Source organism: Suricata suricatta, chromosome 5 (genome assembly GCF_006229205.1).
Source record: "Suricata suricatta isolate VVHF042 chromosome 5, meerkat_22Aug2017_6uvM2_HiC, whole genome shotgun sequence".
Taxonomy (NCBI): domain Eukaryota; kingdom Metazoa; phylum Chordata; class Mammalia; order Carnivora; family Herpestidae; genus Suricata; species Suricata suricatta.
Window position 1 is genome coordinate 12,647,959 of NC_043704.1, and position 18,954 is coordinate 12,666,912.

The window sequence follows — 18,954 nt, forward strand, 5'->3', positions numbered from 1 at the left end:
GTCCGCTGTAAGGGATCAGTGCACCCTCCTCAAAATAAACTCACCAGAAGAAAAGAACAAAAAGCAAGCGAAATTGATGGGGAATTTACTCTGAGATAAATAAATACAGGAAGAGTGCAAATACTTCCCAAGTCTTCTCAAGTAACGAAAAGTGTAGGGAAAACCTTGAAGATCCTGATGAGGGAGCCTGGGGGCAAGCTGAGGCCAAAGTACAGACTAACAGCACCCCCCCTCCCAAGTTGGTTATGTGTGATATTCCTCGGACATTCCTGGCTATCCAAGAACAAAGGAAAGGCGTTTAAGTGCTTGCCATGGTGATGTGGGAAACTAAGGCAAATGAAAAATTAAATTCCCTTACTCCTTAGAGCCCACGGACTAGTCCTTGAAACAGGCAGAGTGACCTCCCTCTGGGACCTCAGCTGCCTCACTGAGGACCCTTTGCTGGGGGCAAAAGGGAGTTTTGGCTTCACGGTATCCTGACTCCCCCGTCCCCAGGATCCTGTAAGTCCACTAACATATAAAACTTCCTTTGGAAACTTCCTCTATCTCAACTCCCCCAAGATCTATGCTGGCAATCATACTCCAAGCTTCTGGTCCCCTGATGTACATCTGAAGGGTCTCATGACTGAGGTTTTACTAAACGGGAATAAATGGTATTTTCCTAACAGCAGCGAGCCCCTCAAGTTCCTGGAAACCTTGCTCTTAAAATTCCTTAGAGACTTACTCTATCCCTAACCTCCTCCCAACCTCAGGGCATATAATGAGTTACCCATCACAACCCCAGTGTAGTTTTTTCTGCCCACAGGTCCTGTCCCTGTGCTTTAATAAAATCACTTCTTTGTACCAAAGATGTCTTCAAGAATTCTTTCTTGGCCGTCAGTTCCGAACCCCCCACCATCACCCCCAAACCCCAGAAATACCATCTTCAATATGTCTTCTGCAAAGCAAAAAAAATATGTCATGAGGTGGGTGGAGTCAATGCAGAAGCTAATCTTGGAAGGAAACCTTGGAAGCGCTCTGGTCCGACTTTGGAGCCTGTCCTTCATGAAACATGCCAGCTTCAAGCCATTGCCCTTCCTGTCAGAAGCCAAGTGTTACCAGAATAGGTAACTAGAAGAGACTAGAATAAACTAGAATAGGGGTGTCTCTCCTTTATGGGGCACAGAGGTAAGGGACAAGATCTTGGCATCTCTTTTATTTTTTTCTGGTTATGGTTGTGACACATGCCCATTATAGAAAAACACAAAATGTTTTTCATAATTTTTTTCCTCAGGGTCACTAAGTCGGTTTCTAGGTTGTTAAATGCTTTTTGAAACTTCATTGTAACAGCTGCTTAATGCTCCACTTTTAAAGCCATTCTTTTATGCTAAGACATTTGTTTCCTTTTTCTTTTTTTTCTGTTTTAAAGTGAAACAAAACATGGGGCACCTGGGCGGCTCAGTTGGCTAAGCGTCCAACCTGGGTTAAGGTCATGGTCTCAGGGTTCATGGGCTCCAGCGCCGCATGGTGCTCTGTGCTGACAGCTCAGAGCCTGGAGGCTGCTTTGGATTCTTCGTCTCCCTCTCTCTGACCCTCCTCAGTTCACATACACACTCTGTCTGTCAAGAGTAAATGAACACTAAAACTTTTTTAAAAATAAAGTGAAACAAAACAGATGAACATAGGGGAAAGGGAAAAAGAGAAAGGCAAACCACAAGAGACTCTTAAGCACAGAGAAAAAACTGAGGGCTCCTGGAGGGGAGGGAGCAGGGGGATGGGCGAAATGGGTGCGCGGATAAACGGGGGCCCTTGTGACGAGCACTGGGTGCTCTATGTAAATGACGAATCACTAAATTCTACTACTGAAACTAATATTACATGATATGTTAACTAAAATTTAAATAAAAATTTGAAACATTTCTTTAAAAGTATACACTGAACATTACCCCTCAACCAATTAATAATAAATTTCTTAATTTCTGGGTCAAGGGAAAGTCTTTTTTTTTTTTGGTGCAGAAAGGTGATTTCATTAAAGCACAGGGACAGGCCCATGGGCAGAAAGAGCTGCCTCACTTCATTTTTTAAAACATGCAGTTGAGGGGCCCATGACACCAGGCTGCTGTTTTCCACGCCACCATATGGTGCCTTTGTAGAGAAAATAAAACAGTGAAAATGATTTATTTTTAATTGAGAGTCAGTATAAAATTAAAAAGCGGAGATTTGATGTTTGGGTTTTACCACCACTTTAGCCAGGGCCTATACCCTTGGGCAAGTCCCTTTGACTCTTTGGTCTCACCACCAAAAATGACCAATTTTTTAACAACTTAAGGTCGTACAGAAAGAAAGTACTATAAAAGCAGCATGCTAAGTCTTTTCCTTTTTACCGAACAAGAAATTTTCTTTTCCTTTCCGAATTTTCTATTTCTGCGTAGCAGAAAGTATGGCAGTCACACAGCTGGGAAACGGTGCCATAGTCACACAGCTGATTGCTCATGGCCGTTTGCATCTCGGGCCCTGGCCTGTCACTGCAGTGTTTTGCCTGCAGTGAGATGCCAGCAGACACCTACCAGGCCAAGAGCAAGTGGAAGGGAAGTTTGATGGCAGAGATGCAGAGGCATCAGGCTTCTGGGCTTCTTCTGTGGTTCTCCAACAGTCCGAATCACCAACATGTAAGCAGTGGGCACCAGCATCAAAATCCCATGCGCAGAAACACATCCCGAGACCCAGCACTGTCATCTCTCTCCTCCATGGAGGAGGAGCTGCCTAAACAGGATCTGAGACAGTTTCTGCACCGATTAAGTGGGAGAGTCCCAGATTACCTACATCTTGGAGTTGTCCTGAAACTCAACCTAAAAATGAAACCATATATGTGCAACCATTAAATAAATCCTAAGACTCAAATAATCACAAATTACTATTATGGCCCCATCCAAGGGGCCGGAGTGCACTGGAGGCAAATACAAAGAAAATGTGGTTGCATTTATGTAAACTGTTTACTTAGAATTATCACCATTATAGAGTCTAGAATTTTCAAAGTGTATGTGGCTCCAGAACTCTTGATGTGTATTACATCTAATAACACCCACACAGTAGGAAACATGGGTTTGTGGGTTGATTTCACATAGAATGTAAGGTCTACAAAGACAAGCACTTTGTCATGTAGCCTGCTGTATCTTCGGGGCTTAAAGGAACTGCCTGCACATAATACTCAATAAAATTATGTTCATTGCATAATGAACATACTTTCCATTAAGCCAATTTGAAAATAGTTTGCATAGTGAAGTGAAACGTGCGTTTTTATACTGCTGTAAATAGGATAAAAATTTTGAAAAGCAGACTGTCCTCAATCACCAAGAACTTTTAAAGGGCTCATATCTTCCAACCAAGTTGTGCCAGTTCTGGAAATCTATGTGGATGCTACTCTAAGTATGGAAAAAAAATTTGCATTTAAGATGCTCTGGAGATGCAGTATTGTTTAAAATGAAAAAAAAACCTACAAATCATCTGAATTATGTTAAAAAATCATTGAATAAGATACAGAATCCACTGGATGGGTTACTCTGCAGCCATTAATATGCTTATGAAAATTATATAACTTTGAAATATTCTTATATCATAAGCATGTAATCACATATATAATTTAGTATCCTTTTTTCTCTGGTATTAAGGAAAAAGGCAAGAAACTACATTATATATGAATTGTCGATCCATATATGTAAGACAAATAAATGCAAAATAAAGAACTAACATTATTGAATGCCTCTCAGGTAGTTGTTCTAAATACTTTACATACATATAACTTCTTTATATTTCCTAATAATCTATAAGGCAGGCATCCATTATAACACTAAAAAAATGCTGGTTGATAATACACCCAAATACTGACAACAGCTGCCTCTGAGTGATTTAAAAGACGGCAATTACATTCCTTGCACTTTTCTGCATCTTTACAAGCTTTTGTAATGATGAGAAAACTGCCCTCTAAAAGGACATACTAATAAATTAATCTCTGTTCCTATAATAGATCTGAACAGAAAGAAAAAAAAAAACAACAACACTTTCAATGGACCACGGGACCCCTTTGTTGCAACCAGGGAACTCCGACCCGAGCTCTGCCCGCCACTTCTCTTCCGTGCAGAAGAGAAAATAAAAGTAAGCTCCATTTAGGCTGAAATAGGTTGAAAATCGGTTGTTTTTATGAATGCAAAGACCTGGGCAAGGCTAGGGCTGGGTTTTCGGTTTCGATGTCACACTTGCTCAAGCCCCAGATAACCTCGGATGATCAGTCTGCCCTCCCCAGGAATCAAGAATTTAGGCACTAGAATCTCACAGGCTCTCACAACCAAAAAGTCAGTGCTGCACTCAGGTGAGATGGGGCGAAGGGGGTGTGGAGGTAGAGGGGCAGTCACGGTCCAGGCACTAGGTAGGTTGAGTCCGTAGCTGGAGCTGTAAGTCTCCTTTGTTTTTATACAGAGCGAGGAACTGCGCTTGATACACCCTTTGGCGCAGTAAAAAAAAAAAAAAAAAAGGAATGTGAAATAGAACATACGCCACCTATTTATCTAAAAGGAAATTTAAAAACTAGGGGAAAGAAATCCACCCTACAGTAAGGACCTTTCAGTAATTTAAGGATTTCATTTTACGGTTCTGTCCGAGGCCACTAGCTCTAGAAGTCCAGCCCTTTACAACCATCTCTAAAGACCACAACTCCCAGACGGACCTCGACCTCTGCGCATGCGGCCTGATGACCTATGCCTACATTTCCCAGCGGGCCGAGCGGCTACGCTGACGCACGCGTGCGCCCCTCGTCACTCTCCCTCTGCTTCGGCTTTGACCTACAGCCACCCAGAGAAGATGGCCGTCCCTGCAGTGTCCGGGCTCTCCCGGCAGGTGAGAGAAGGGAGGTCCTGACAACTAGTGAGACGATCCCTTCTAAAGTGACACGTAGCAGAGGCCTAAGAGCCACAGAGAGAGGCCACAGCTGGGGAAGCGTGGCCGCCGTTCAGCTTTGTGGGGCCCTGCGAATGGGAGAGACGCAAAGAGGCTCGGGCTGCCCTGCCTCCCTGGACGTCCGCGGGGCTGGGGGTGCGGGGCGGGGGGCGCGTGCCTGACCTTGGCGTCCCCCGAGCACAGCCTCAGGAAGCAGCTAGCTTGAGGGGCACGGGACTGGGGAGGGGGTGTCCTCTGGACTCCGAGGAAAGGACACAGCCCACTCCCAGTTCATTTAACCTTGTCTTTGTGGTTAAACCTGTCAGGGGTCGCTAGTAATGCTAAGGAACATTTGTAAAAACACATTTCACATGTTTATAAAGAAAATGAGCCGGAAAAGTTGAAATGACTTGTCCTTGGCTGCTCAGCCAGTAATGAGTAGGTAGAGCTGAGATTCGAACCCACACCGTCATGCAGAAGATGAAATTGGAAAGAAAACTCGTGGTTTTATACTACTTAGCAACACTGTGCCTTACACGTCACGACACTTAACAGCTTAGGTACGTTTTTCATAAGTGAAAAGCTCTTTTAATCCTTACAACCACTTTTGTCACAGTACAGTTCAGAACTGAAATCATTCGAAGGTGAGCTGAGCCCTTGCTGATGCTTCTTAAGCCACGAGTTCCAATCTGTGCCTTGATAGACAGGATACCGTTTCTCAGAACTAGGGCCAGTTCTCACAGCGGACCGCTGCAGTTCTCTGAGGATTAATCTTTATTTTCCGATAGCATTTGGAATCTAAGAAGGTACATCTCATGCAGATCATGACTGGAATCCTCCACTTTTTTATTAAAATCCTTCCTCAGGGGTGGTAACATAAATCCCAGAACTCTTGGGTTTTCTGAAACATGTATTTCATCAAAATTTGTGTTTTCTCTCTCCTACTGGTGTGCCAGCTTCAGCCTGTTCCCAGCAAACTAAGAAGTTGGTGGGAGAGCAGTTTCCCAGGCGGCTGGGGATGATTCTTGGTGGCGCAGTTTACTCCTTGGTAGTAAAGAGCAGCTCATGTAATCTCCCTGATGATACTAAAGTAACTAATCACTTAAAATGTTTTATTATTGTTTTAAAGGTGCGGAGCTTTAGTACATCTGTGGTCAGGCCATTTGCCAAGCTCGTGAGGGTATGTCAACGTTTGTTATTAATTGTAAAATAGATGTAAGTGTGTGAGTCAAACAGCAGTACGCTTAGCGCACGGTCTTTTGTGCAAGTACTACCTGCACCTTTCTGCATGATTTGTAGGCCCCAAAATGTGGTGTGTGCGTGGGGATAGGGAGTGGAGTAAGTTGAAGGCCTGGTGTGCACCGAGCCCACGCATAACCTTTATGAGAATCTTAAAATCCCATAACAACGATGCGAAATCACTGGTCTTTCGTTTGCAAAAGAGGAAAAGAGACGCTGGGAAAACTTCAGTTTGGTCTTAGGGCTTGACTGGAACTTTCTTCAAAGCCTGAGCTTTTCCACTACAACCACACGGCGCCGCCAAGCATATGTTGTCTCACACTGATGGCGGGGTGTGGGGGAAAGCCTCCAGTTTTTTGTGAAAAATGATTCAAGCATCAGGCACTCAGAAGCTCCTAAGAGCTCCAGAAACCTGAACATTGCTGGGGAGGCACCTTAGGGGAAGGTTATAGTGGCGCCATGAAATGTTTCCTTGACTCTAACACGTGCAAAACGGCCTTCTATCAGTGTTTAAAATCTCCAGTACTTGGAACTGATTATTTGCTGAGTTCAAAGGAAGCATAAGCTCATCTCAGAATTCACGTAATTGATTTATAGTTACAGCTGAAAGGGACTTGAGACACCCTATTTCCTAAGCACCACATTTTAAGATGAAACATTGGGAGCTCAGAGATTGAGTGACCTCGCCAAGAAAACGTCCCTGATTTGTTTGAGAATTGCCGTTCAGGATAGCTCTCTGACAACGTATTTGGTATTTAAACTGTTGCGTGCTCGACACGGTGTATTTTTCATAATATAAGTGTTTAATCCTGCTATTGGCAGAATAATCTTTTGTCTGAAGTGGTTTTCCTTGTCTCTTCCTCCCCTACCCCATCCTTTTTGTAAAGCCGCCTGTTCAGGTATATGGGATTGAAGGTCGCTATGCCACTGCTCTCTATTCTGCTGCATCGAAACAGAATAAACTGGAACAAGTAGAAAAGGAATTGTTGAGAGTAGCAGTAAGTAGCTTTTCTGTTTCTTGCTAAGTTTCCATCATAGGTTTTTTCCTTTAGTTATTTGGCCATGTTTCCCCAATGAGGTATATCCGAGGAGAAAATGAACTACCAAAAAGAAAGACCAGGAAAAAAGCCCATTTTCTGTCATCGTTGCTAGCGAGAGGACTGGGTCTTATTATTCTGCACCTGTCGCCTGCAGGACGCCAGGCGGATGCACCAAGGACGCTCCTAATAGGAAAGTCTGTGCTTCTACTTCAGGCAGTTCTAAAATCGTCTTCAGGATGGATTATAACCTGCTCTTCTTTATGAAGAAATTTTCTCTATGAAGCCTTTCCTTATTTTCAGTTTTTATTTTATTTCCAAGATGTGAGAGGAGAATGACCAAGCAGAGCACGCTGGACAGCAAAGTCAGTGAAGGTGTGCGAGCCGCAGCCCAGAACTGACAGATCAGGAGGCGACAAGGGACAGTTTATTTTTACCCATGGCCGTTTTAAACTGGGAAGAAGAGTGAATTAATTGAATTAACAGAAGCGTGCAGTGTCACTTGGGAGAAACTGTGCAGTAATTTTCACCAAATTTTCTAGTTAACAAGTTTCTACCCATTTTGTTGCATCCCCTTCTGTTTATGCTTTATAGAGGTCACCTCCGCCAGAAAGTTCTGCAGTAAAGGAGGAGAAGGAGGGGCGCCTGGGTGGCTCAGTTGGTCAGGCCTCCAACTTCAGCTCAGGTCATAATCTCACATTCTAGTATATGCTTTCTCTAGAGAAAGTTTTGCTCTTTTTTCGTTTTGTGTTTTAAGAATGTCTTATATTTTTAATCCACTTATTTCCAAAGATTTTTTTATCATACTGTTCAGAAGAAAAAAAACCCTCGTAGGTTAGTCATATAAGAGAACACTTACATATTGTGTTCATTTTCCATCTCAAGCTTTTTATTGGAACTTTTGTCCTCGCACACCGTGATGTCTGCTCCGTACTCCTTTCTCCGTGCACTTATCTCTACAGATGATGCTGACGGTCTTAGTTGGCGTGGCCAGCCACTGTTGTCCTCACACAGCCAACAGCCTTATGTTGGAGACGCTCGGGAGATGGGTAGCAAGAGCAGACTTTTCTGGAGGTGATAATTATTGCTCTGCTACTTGTCATTTATGCCCATTTTACTTTTTAAATTTTTTTTAACGTATGTTTTTATTTTTGAGAGAGAAAGAGAGCACAAGTAGGGGAAAGGCAGAGAGAGAGAGACAGAATCCAAAGCAGGCTCCAGGCTCCAAGCTGTTAGCACAGAGTCTGACGCGGGGCTCAAACCCACGAACCTTGAGATCATGACCTGAGCTGAAGTCGGACGCTTAACTGAGCCTCCCAGGTGTCCGTATTTATGCCCATTTTAAACCGAACAGTGGTGTTCGCTATGCAGTGACCTGGGTTGTGGACATTAGAGTGGGGTTTGACTGTAACCTGGAAATCACTTAAGATGTGGAGACCTAGAAAGGAGGCAATTACCTTAAGGTTCTTTATAAATGAAAATTAGCAAGGTTTTGGCACCAAGAGGGAAGCGATGCTTCCCGGCTGCCACTAACTGCCATTGGGTGACGCAGCAGAAGAAGACAAGAAACGTGAAAAACTGGATTACCCAAATGCCGGCTTTTAACTTATGTAAGTCAGAATTTTTATGGAAAAAATGTTATTTCTCTGGAGCTACTCAAGTTGAAGTTTTAACGTTAGGCAGTGTGTGATGGGTAGCCTGGATTAGAGCGAATTCTGGCCAGAGCCTGGGAGAGAATGCTAACAGTGAAAGGCCAGCAGAGGTATTTAACTGGAAAACAGCCATTGTTTTGTTAGAACCCTGGCCTGACACTAAGGGGAGCAAGGACCCGGAAGCGACCCTGGGTCACAGAACAGACATTTACAAATGAACAAAATGGAGACACTTGGTCCCTCTCCTGATAGGTGCACTCTCTGTCCACTCTCCCTCCTAGGCTGATTGAGGCTGTTCTGGAAACACCAGAGGTCTCTCATGGGGACTCTGTAAGAGGCAGCACAGAATCAGGATCACTTTGACCTGGAGAGCCCCCCCTCCAAGGGAATGACAGGGAGGCCTTCTTTGCTGTCAGAGCACCTTTTCAGGGCCAGTATTACCCGCAGAAAAGGCATTAACATGTGCAGTCCATTGAATCTTGGCTGCTGAGTTTTTCTGTAGTCTCTCTTGAAAAGCAAAAGTAAATTTAAGAAACTTTGTAAAATGTCTTTAAATGTTTTCAAGAAGTATCAGTATATCTTGTGTAAAATCAAGATACGATGTATTCTCAAAGGCAGAGAAAATTATTGGATTGTAAGCTGTTCTTCATGCATGCTTTGAGAGTGCTAATTTAATTAATGAAATACATGATTCATAAGAAAGTATGTAGTGGCAGTAAGGATCATTTATGCTCTGAAGAGTTAGAGATTTTTTTTTTCTTTTTGGTACTTTTAGCAAATCTTGAAGGAACCCAAAATGGCCGCTTCCATCATGAATCCCTACGTAAAGCGTTCCGTGAAAGTGAAAAGCCTAAATGACATGACAGCGAAGGAGAGGTTCTCTCCCCTCACGTGCAACCTGATCAGTAAGTATTCGATCTTTCCACTGAAAATGTTGCTACTGGAAATGTGGTCCATGAACCAGGAACGTGAGCATCACCCACCTGCCTTGTGGCGGTGATCTAAGGGCTTGGCCACCTACTAACTCAACTACGGCACCTTAACTAGCTCCCCGGGCGAGGTGCTTGTGCGTTAAAGCCTGAGCGCCGTCTGAAGGATATTATGACGTAACAGTAATTGCAGTCACTTCTTTCAACCTGGGGAGAAGGACTCACACCAGGGAAATGCTGTGTACCAGTGGCTGTGTCTCTGCGCTGGAACACATTTGCAGTCTTTGGTACGTTTAGGCTGGCTGTTCAAGTCCCACAGTCAGTCTGAGCACAGGTTCCAAAGAATATGTATTCGTGGCATCCTCTTTGAATGGAGATAATGTGTTAATCTGGGGATTCGTAGCCAAACACTGGAATCTAACCCAAAATACGAAAATCCAGTTGCAGGCCATGGTCAGGAAATCTGGTGGAGATCTGTAAGGGCTCCCCCCCGCACCGCACCTTGCTCTCTTAAATGCGTATCGGTGCTAGGTTTTTTGAAACATTGACTATACCTTTTAAAGAACAAGTTCCTGGGGCACCTGGGTGGCGTTGGTTAAGCGTCTGACTTTGGCTCGTCATGATCTCGCGGTTTGTGGGTGCGAGCCCCATGTTGGGCTCTGTGCTGACAGCTCAGAGCCTGGAGCCTGCTCCAGATTCTGTGTCTCCCTCTGTCTCTGCCCCTTCCTGCTCATGCTCTGTCTCTCTCTGTCTCAAAAATAAAGAAAACATTAAAGAAAACATAAAAAAAAAGAACAAGTTCCGTCTTCTTCATTCACACACTTAAAGGACATTGAACATAGTATTCTAAGGCCACAAACCTAAGTTTGCTTTTGAGGTGAATATCATGCCTCCTGAATAACCTGTTTTGAGTGACTTTCATGTTTCTGAGACCCCTTTCGCTTTCCCAGATTTGCTTGCTGAAAATGGTCGCTTGAACAACACCCCTGGAGTCGTTTCTGCCTTTTCGACCATGATGAGCGTCCACCGGGGAGAGGTTCCGTGCACCGTGACCACTGCGTCTGTAAGTGACAGCGTGTTCCCTGTGTGCTGTGACATATATGCCTCATGCATAATGAAAAGGGATAAAAAAAAAAAAAAAAAAAAACCAGGCTGAAATCCAGAAGTTGGGAAAGGTGACTTGTCACTTAGGTTTGCTTCACTGCTTACACGAGCGGCCGAGCTGCCGTGAACCTGCGCCTTGGAGGGGCCGGGGCGTGGCTGCTGGTGCTGCCCCGCCCACTGACCGTTCAGAAAGACAAGGCGGGGCTACGATGTGCTAGGCAGTGGTGGCGTAGGTGCCTTCACAGGTTTGAGGTGTTTTGCAAACCCCTTAGTGTCTGATCCTTGGCGGCGGTGAGTGGGAGGGGTGGGGAGGACAGGCTGTGTGGGGTTGCTGACGGGCTGTGATAACAGACCCCATGTTTTGAGGCCTCTCTGCCAGGCACTTTATGATGTAGTATTCAGTGTCCACGTTCCACGAGAGGTAGAATTATCCTCATTTTACAGATGAGAAAACCCAGGGAAATTAAGGTGTTTGCCCAAGATGACAAAATAGGGAATCAGAATTTGAACTTGGTCCTCTCTCTCTCTCAGAAGTACATGTTCCTTGAGCTGTGCTGCCTCCCAGAATTAATTTCGTTGATGTCCTACATACGTGTTTTCTTCCTACTGTAGTTGGGTCCACATAGGACACCGATGTGTGGGGCTTAACTCTCAGTTGAGGACGGTGGATTTGCCAGGAACGCGCAGCACCTTCCTCATCTAGGTTAATATTTCTGGTATTTAAGAAATACTCTCACTCCAAAAGAGCACGACTTTGGAGAGAGACGTTTTACCCCAAATAATGTACTTGCACGTTCGTAGTTCAGTAGTCGGTGGAAGCACACAGCCGGCCGAGCGCCCTCACAGCCCGGGCGCCTGCGCGGGCCGATGGGCCTGCCCCGGGTCTCAGGGACAGCGGGGCCGAGACGGGCTTCACCAGGTGGCCCGTGCCGTCCCCGTGGCTGAGCACTGGGATAGGTCATTCAGGGATTACAGGGACGTGCTTTTTTCATTTGTTTTTATTTATATTTTCCTTTTAATTAAAAAAATGTTTTAATGTTTATTTTTGAGAGAGAGAATGTGAGCAGAGGAAAGGCAGAGAGAGAAGGAGAGACAGAATCTGAAGCAGGCTCCAGGATCTGAGCCGTCAGCACAGAACCTGACACGGGGCTTAGACCCATGAACCACGAGATCATGACCTGAGCCGAAGTCAGATGCTTACCTGACTGAGCCACCCAGGTTGCCCAAGGACATTAGTTTTTTAAAGGAAGTTTTTTAGAACCAACTGTTTGCTAATGCAATAGTTTTTGATATTGAAACTACTGGGTAAATAAGTTTCCACTGTATGAAAACAAATTACTCCTTGATTAGTGACTAAGGGCACAGACTATAGAAATAGACCGATTTCAAATATTGCAGTAAGTGGGACCTTAGTCCCTCTGAACGTGTTCTCTCCTGCGGGAAATGGGAGTAGGAGCTGCTGGTGCCCAGAGTTGTCCCGATTAAAGGGGAAGGTGGGCGTGAAACACTGCACAGACAGGTGCGTGGCACCCGCCGGGCGTCTGAGTGGAAGGTGCGCACGTACTTCAGAGCTCTGTGACCCCGGAGGCCTGGGGGATGGGGTCCTGATTAAACACCCATAGGCCTCCACACCGGCACCCCCCAGGAGGCACTGTTAGATCTTTACAAAGATGGAGAGCTTTATCTGCTAGGTGTGGGGGTGGGGAGAGCGGATTTGTGACCAGTAAGAGGTCTCTCCCTAAGCCTTTCTCAGTCTCCCCTCAGCAGGGGTAGGAGTAGAGGCCGAAGGAGAGCGCACAGGCTGGCGGCGGGCGCCGGCTCCGGCCGAGTAGAGCGCAGAGCCGTGCACCCGGGCGTTCCGGAAAGGCTCGGAGTGCAGCGAGCCTCTAGAAGCTCCTGGAGCCTCGGGTCTGAGAGGTGTGAGAACCGGCTCAAGCTGCAGCTTTCCATCCAAGGACAGAGCAGCCTCCCGCTGTGCCCACAGGGCTGCCCAGGAGAGGCCTGTGTCTTCAGGCCTCGTTAACTTCGTGGGGTCTCATGTCTGAGACGTGCTGCGAGTACCAGGAGGCAGAGATGGGGAGGGAGTGGGACTTACGGGCCTAAGTGACCGCCCAGTGGCCTCACCGAGGTGTTCCTGTGGGACGGGACAGTGGCACGCGGCAGTGCTGGCTGACTTGCGTTGCCGCCCCCAGAAGGGCCCAGAGGCTCCACAGACTCCGCACGGGAAGTCACGTGTGCCAGGGGTATTTTCTTCCCTACCTTTTACTGTGGAAAGTTTCTCTTTTATCTACATTTAAAGGATGGTTTTGTCCTTTTTTAGCCTTTAGATGAACCCACTCTTGCTGAATTAAAAACGGTCCTGAAGAGCTTCCTAAGTAAAGGCCAAGTTTTGAAATTGGAGATTAAGGTAGGTTTTTAATTATGTGTGGTGTTTCCTCTGGTTCTCTGACAGTGTTGAATGGCTGGAGAAACTGAAGAATCTCAGCAAATACTAAATTGCTTTTAATAGAAATTTTATATTTTCAACTTAAATGATTATGAATTCCATTCACAATTTGACTTTTTTCTATACGTAATGATAACATATTTGTACAGCATGTAGACTTTTCAAAGCACTTTTTCATCTTCCCGTTCGATCAGTGAAATATCGATGCTTCTCCACGTTTCCAACCTCTTTTCTTTCCTAGACTGACCCATCCATCATGGGCGGGATGATTGTCCGTATTGGAGAGAAATACGCTGATATGTCTGCAAAGACCAAGATTCAGAAGCTGAGCAGGGCCATGCGGGAGATTTTCTGAAAGGGTTGATTTTCTGTCCGAGAGAATTCCTAAACTTGGAGCAACAATAAAGTGCTTCCTGGACAGAACATACTGCTTACTATCTTTTTTGAAGTGGAAAGACAGGGAGCCTTCTTTTATATCTTTCAGAATCCGCCTAGTTGAAAGGTTAAAAGCCCCGTTGGTTGGAGATGGTAGTTTGTGTGGATTACTCTCAGGAATTTATGAAAGCTTGTGGCATTAGGATAAACCATTAACATTTACTGAGCCCTTTACGCCAGGCACCATTAAGTCCTTAGTGGATCTTACCTCGTGTCCCTGGCCTCTGAGCTCCGAGCCCGGGGAGGGGCTGAGCCTGCAGGTAGAGTTGACACCAGCAAACCAGGCCAGTTACTGCCCTGATTTCAGTTCTCGGTGCGCGTGTCCAGTCAGAGATGCTGAAAGCGGGCCTGCCAGCCCCCGAGACCTGGCCCCTGCCCCTCACTGTCCTGCTTTGTGCTTCTTTAAAATAAATTTTTTTAATTTAATGTTTATTTATTTTGAGAGAGAGCGCCTGCGCTCAAGCAGGGGAGAGGCAGAGAGGGAGACACACAATCTGAGGCAGGCTCCAGGCTCCAAGCTGTCAGCACAGAGCCTGATGCGGGAGTAGAACTCATGAGCTGTGAGATCATGACGCCCAACCGAGCCACCCAAGCGCCCACGTCCTGCTTCGTGCTTCTTACAGCTTCCCCGGTACGTGGACCGACGCCTGTTGCTGCGCCCCGAGGTCGGCGTCAGCTGGGTGAGTCGGCTCTTGAAGGTCCTGCTGACGGCCAGCTTGTGCCCACCTGGTCATTCTAACAGGGACCGAAGTCCTCTGCATTGTTTTAAACCCGGAGTGATCCGTCTTACCTCCTGCCCTTCATACTCTACTAAATATTAAGGCAGTTACACTCTCTGTAAAGGCTTTCAGACAGATTCTGGCTAAAAAGTGGCCTTTGTTCTGGAATCTGCTAGAAGAACATCATTAATCTAACAAGCATTCATTCCCTCCAGCCCCGCTCAGGCTGGGCCTGGACATAAGGCAGTAACACTCCCACTTCTCTGATAATAATAGTTGACCTGAAGGAATTTCTCCGAGACTTAGGAGTTCTGTGCGGCCGCCGCTATTCGGGCTGAAGTACGTCCGGACGAACTAGAACCTGGAGAGTACCTGGTACAGGCCCAGACACGGCGGTGTTCACTACCACCAGAAAGTTCCGTAAATAAGGGTCGTGACACCATCTACCGTGAGGTTCATGATGCCGACTTGGGCTGCTCTGCCCCCTGGGACAGCAGCCTGGCGGTTAGGAATGTGTCTTGGCGCCCCCCCCCCGGGGGGGTGCAGGTGCAAGCCTGCTCTGCTGCGTCCCACCTGGGGGCCCCCCGGCTCCCCCACGCCTGGCTTTCCTCCCCTGTAGACGGACGGGATCGAGCCCACCTCCCGAGTAGCTGCGACGGGAGCAGGATCACGAAGCGCCTGGTACAGGGAGGCAGGGGTGTAAAGATGGCCGTAAACATTGATTACAGGCTCCGTGACCTGCAGCTTCCTGGGTCCTCTGACCCCAAGGACTGATTAAACACAGCACCCACCTGACACGTCATGGTCACAGGGCAAAGTCTGTCTGGTCCTGCCTGCAGACAGCTCATGTCCTCAGGGTTCGGCCAGCACTCCTGGTCCCTCGTAGGTCATTAGGATGACTCGTGTCCATTGGTCCTCCGGGAAGGCCTTTCCCTAGTGAAATACACTGATCCCGATGTACCCCCCCCACCCAGTAGGAGGCCGCTTTCCAGGCCACTTCATATATCTTGATGCTTAATAGCAACCCTGTGATACAAGTGGAACAGATGCCACCTGAGGGAAGCTACTGAGGAGTTCTAGGGCTTGCTCCGTGTTCCATGCTTGACCAGCTGTTGGGTCAAGTCCCTGAGCCCTGTCTGCCTTGGTCCCAGCTTCCCTCCTGCCTGCAGCCAGCCCGGCGCCACACTAGACGGCATCCCACACGTGACTCACCGTAAAACCACAAGCTTCTAAGACACGTGACCGGGGTTCCCAGGTGACTCACTCAGTGAAACGTCCAACTCTTGATTTCGGCTCTGGTCACGATCAAGCTCTGCATCAGTGTCCACACTGAATACATACACATCATAATACTGCCCAAATCCTTCAGAGCAAACCCAGCGAGCAACCTGCCTATTGGTTGAGTACATAGAATCAGAGGAAATGATGAAATGCATCAAGTACTGCCTTATGGGAGCACCAGATCATCCGTGGGTTACCTGACCCACTGATCTGTGTACAGTGGTTTTCAGACAAGGGGAAAATTTTAAAGCAACCTAACGATGGAACTATTTGGGATTGATTAAATAAATTAGGATACATTTAGACGAGATACTATACAGTCTTTAAAAATCAAGTTGTGGGGCCACCTGGGTGGCTCAGTTGGCTAAGCATCTGACTCTTGATTTTGGCTCAGGTCATGATCTCGCGATTCATGAGATCAAGCCCCATGTCAGGCTCTGTGCTGACAGCACAGTTTGGGATTCTCTCCTCTCTCCTTTTTCCACTCAGGCTCGCTCGCTTGCTCTCTCTCAAAATAAGTAAATAAACTTTAAAAAATCAAGTTGTGAAAGAATATATAGCTGATTTAAAAGAAAGCAATCAAACGAAGTGAAAAGGTTTATATAAATTATGCAATTGAATATTGCCTTGCATAAGGGAAGTGCTCAGTGTATATTAGCTATTAAGTAATGTAAGAACATCTAACACACGTAAGTACACACAGAGCAAGAAAATACGTGAATAATGAGCATTGAAATATTAATGTTTATTTTTGTATGGAAGAGTATCTTCACTAATTGATTTTATTTCCTTTGTATGTTTCTGTGCTTGCTGAATTTTCTGCATTAACAAATATTCCACAGTTAGAAAAAATATTCTAGAATAAAATATTTCCTACCAAATTTGATTAAATAGGTACCTACTCAACATGTTTTATACCAGTGATTCCTTTCACCCTCTGAGCTGTGCAACCTTGTCAATCTCAGAGACAACTAGGTATAGTTTGGAAAAGTATTATTTTCTTGGTTTATAATGACATTTACTTTTTAAACTTCAAATAATAATGAAGAAATGCTTAGGATTTCTATGTTCACCAAAAATGGGACCTACTGGTTTAAAAATAGGACAAAGATACGCTATTTTATTGTGAAAATGTCTTTTAAGGTCCTGTAACAATTCAACTGGGGGTTCAAGCCAACCCAAGAACTTTAATGTTTATTATTTTTGAGAGAGAGTGGGGGAGAGGCAGAGAGAGAGGAAAACAGACTCCGAGGTAGGCTTCAGGCTCTGAGCCGTGCGCACAGAGTCTGACGCAGGGCTCGAACTCACGAACCGCAAGATCATGTCGCGAGATCAGTCAGACACATAACTGGGCGCCCACATCCCAAGAACTTTAAAACACTGGTTCACATTCAGAGAAAGCACTGATAAAACGGGAATTTTGCCTTGAAACCGGATCACAAGGAAACACAATAAGTCATCCCCTAAAATTCAGGTAACAGTAAAATTCAGTGTTGGGTTTGCTAATGGTGCCCAGGGTTACAACTCGAGGTTGTGACCACACAGAGTTGTCTGTGTCGGAAGCTTCTCGGGAAGCCGGAGCAATCCTCAGCATGTCCTGGCGAGACCGCTTAGCTGTACGCTCCCCCCTCACACCCCTGGCATTTCTGCTGCCGCCCCACAACTGCCCAAGTTCTCAGGAGTCGGTACCGGGAGATGCATTTCTACCCAGAAGCAACATTTGTCTGCGGAATGCGTGGGCAGGGTTGTTGGTTCGTCTCCCTCTGGTCCTTCCGCAACTGCAGCCTCCCCCAGGGGAGAAGGGAGCACACGGGGAGAGAAGCCGTTGGCCGCCTGGCTCCTGCCGGCTCGGCAGGGGGTGGGGGCAGAAAGAACCCGCAAGGATCCACTGGAACAGGGTTGGCTTTCTCGTTTTATTCATGAACCATGTGAATTTAAACCGTACAGGTCAAAATGAACAGAGCTGTTTTGAAGAGATTGTTCTCTTTAGGGTCAAGATACACAGAATAGCAATCTGTACTGATGTCGCTATTGGTTTAAGAAAAAAAAATCAGTTACCATAATTTGAATCGGTAAAATCTAACATTTCATACCTAATAAGGTGCCAAAGGAACACTCAAACAGGAGAACTAACCTTAGCTCCTTTTAAACAAACAAAGAAAGCAACCTAATGTCTTGGCCCTGCTTCATCAAACCTTAGACGAATACATAATTCTACAATTTATAATAGAGTCTAATCATTTTTAGGGCTCCAGTGACGTTACTTTATCAGACAATATAGTCTCCCTTTTATGGAAAATTAAACAGTACCATTATTTGGCAACAGAAGTATATTACAGTCAACAGGACATCCGTGGCGGGGGTGAGGGGCGGCTGACTCTCATCCCCGGGGAAGGGTTGTGAGGGAAGCAATATGCCACCAGCACTGTGACCATTTGTCACTAGAAACGCACTAGGGACTCATGTCACATGGATACATTCTTTTCCAAACAGGTAAAGGCTAACTGGAGTGGCCTGCAGACACTCCTGGGCAGGACCCCCATGCTCTGGCCTTTCCGGTCCCCAAAGTTCAGAGCAACGAGGGCCCAGGAGCAGGTGACCGGCTGACTCATTCCCACTCACAGCCCTGTTGCCACCCCAGCCAAGAGGGCACAGTACTGAGAAAGCTCAACACCTACGCTGGGCGGACAGACCAGAGCTGGTCCAGTGCTGACGGGCTGGCCCCCCAGGCTGAGCTGGAACAGAGAGATCTCTGAGTGGCTCCACCTTTGGGAAGAAAGTCAGTTACATCGAATGGGCAGTTCCTCAAGATGATTTGCAGACTCCTTGTATGCCTCAACAGATTCCAGGAAGCTTCCAGAATTCAGCTTCCCACCCTGGGAGTCTAAGAAGTCACTTGGACTCCAGTGTTCACCAGCCTCAGGCTTATTAGAAAGGGACTTCCGCTGTGGGTTAGCGGCATCAAAAAGACACAGCTAACTGTTGAAAGAAATGTTGAAAACCCAGCGCTCACACTCCCCACCAGTCCCTGCGAGCCATCGGCCCTACGCTCTCCACGGCCATGCCCCGCACGCAGTGCCCCGTCTTACCAGGAACTGCCTATTTGCTCCGTGGCGTCACCTCCAGTCTGTTAGGGGAGGCTGGCCCCCAGCGTGCCACCTCTGAGATGACTTCCAATGCATCTCTCAGGGGTTTAGAACTTGA

At 46.3% G+C, this 18,954-nt stretch overlaps 1 protein-coding gene across 2 annotated transcripts; it reads left to right on the forward strand.

Moving 5' to 3' along the window:
* The first annotated feature begins 4,765 nt into the window (after positions 1 to 4,765).
* Positions 4,766 to 13,740, forward strand: ATP5PO (ATP synthase peripheral stalk subunit OSCP). Of its 2 annotated transcripts, none has more exons than XM_029939012.1 (7): positions 4,766 to 4,869; positions 6,038 to 6,088; positions 7,035 to 7,145; positions 9,612 to 9,741; positions 10,716 to 10,828; positions 13,190 to 13,276; positions 13,557 to 13,740. In XM_029939012.1, exons 1-7 carry the CDS (start codon positions 4,834 to 4,836, stop codon positions 13,668 to 13,670), a joined length of 642 nt encoding a protein of 213 aa, XP_029794872.1. In that variant the 5' UTR covers positions 4,766 to 4,833; the 3' UTR covers positions 13,671 to 13,740. The 2 variants fall into 2 exon arrangements, with proteins under 2 accessions (XP_029794872.1, XP_029794873.1); XM_029939013.1 differs by having other exon boundaries at positions 7,047 to 7,145.
* Positions 13,741 to 18,954: the final 5,214 nt, after the last annotated feature.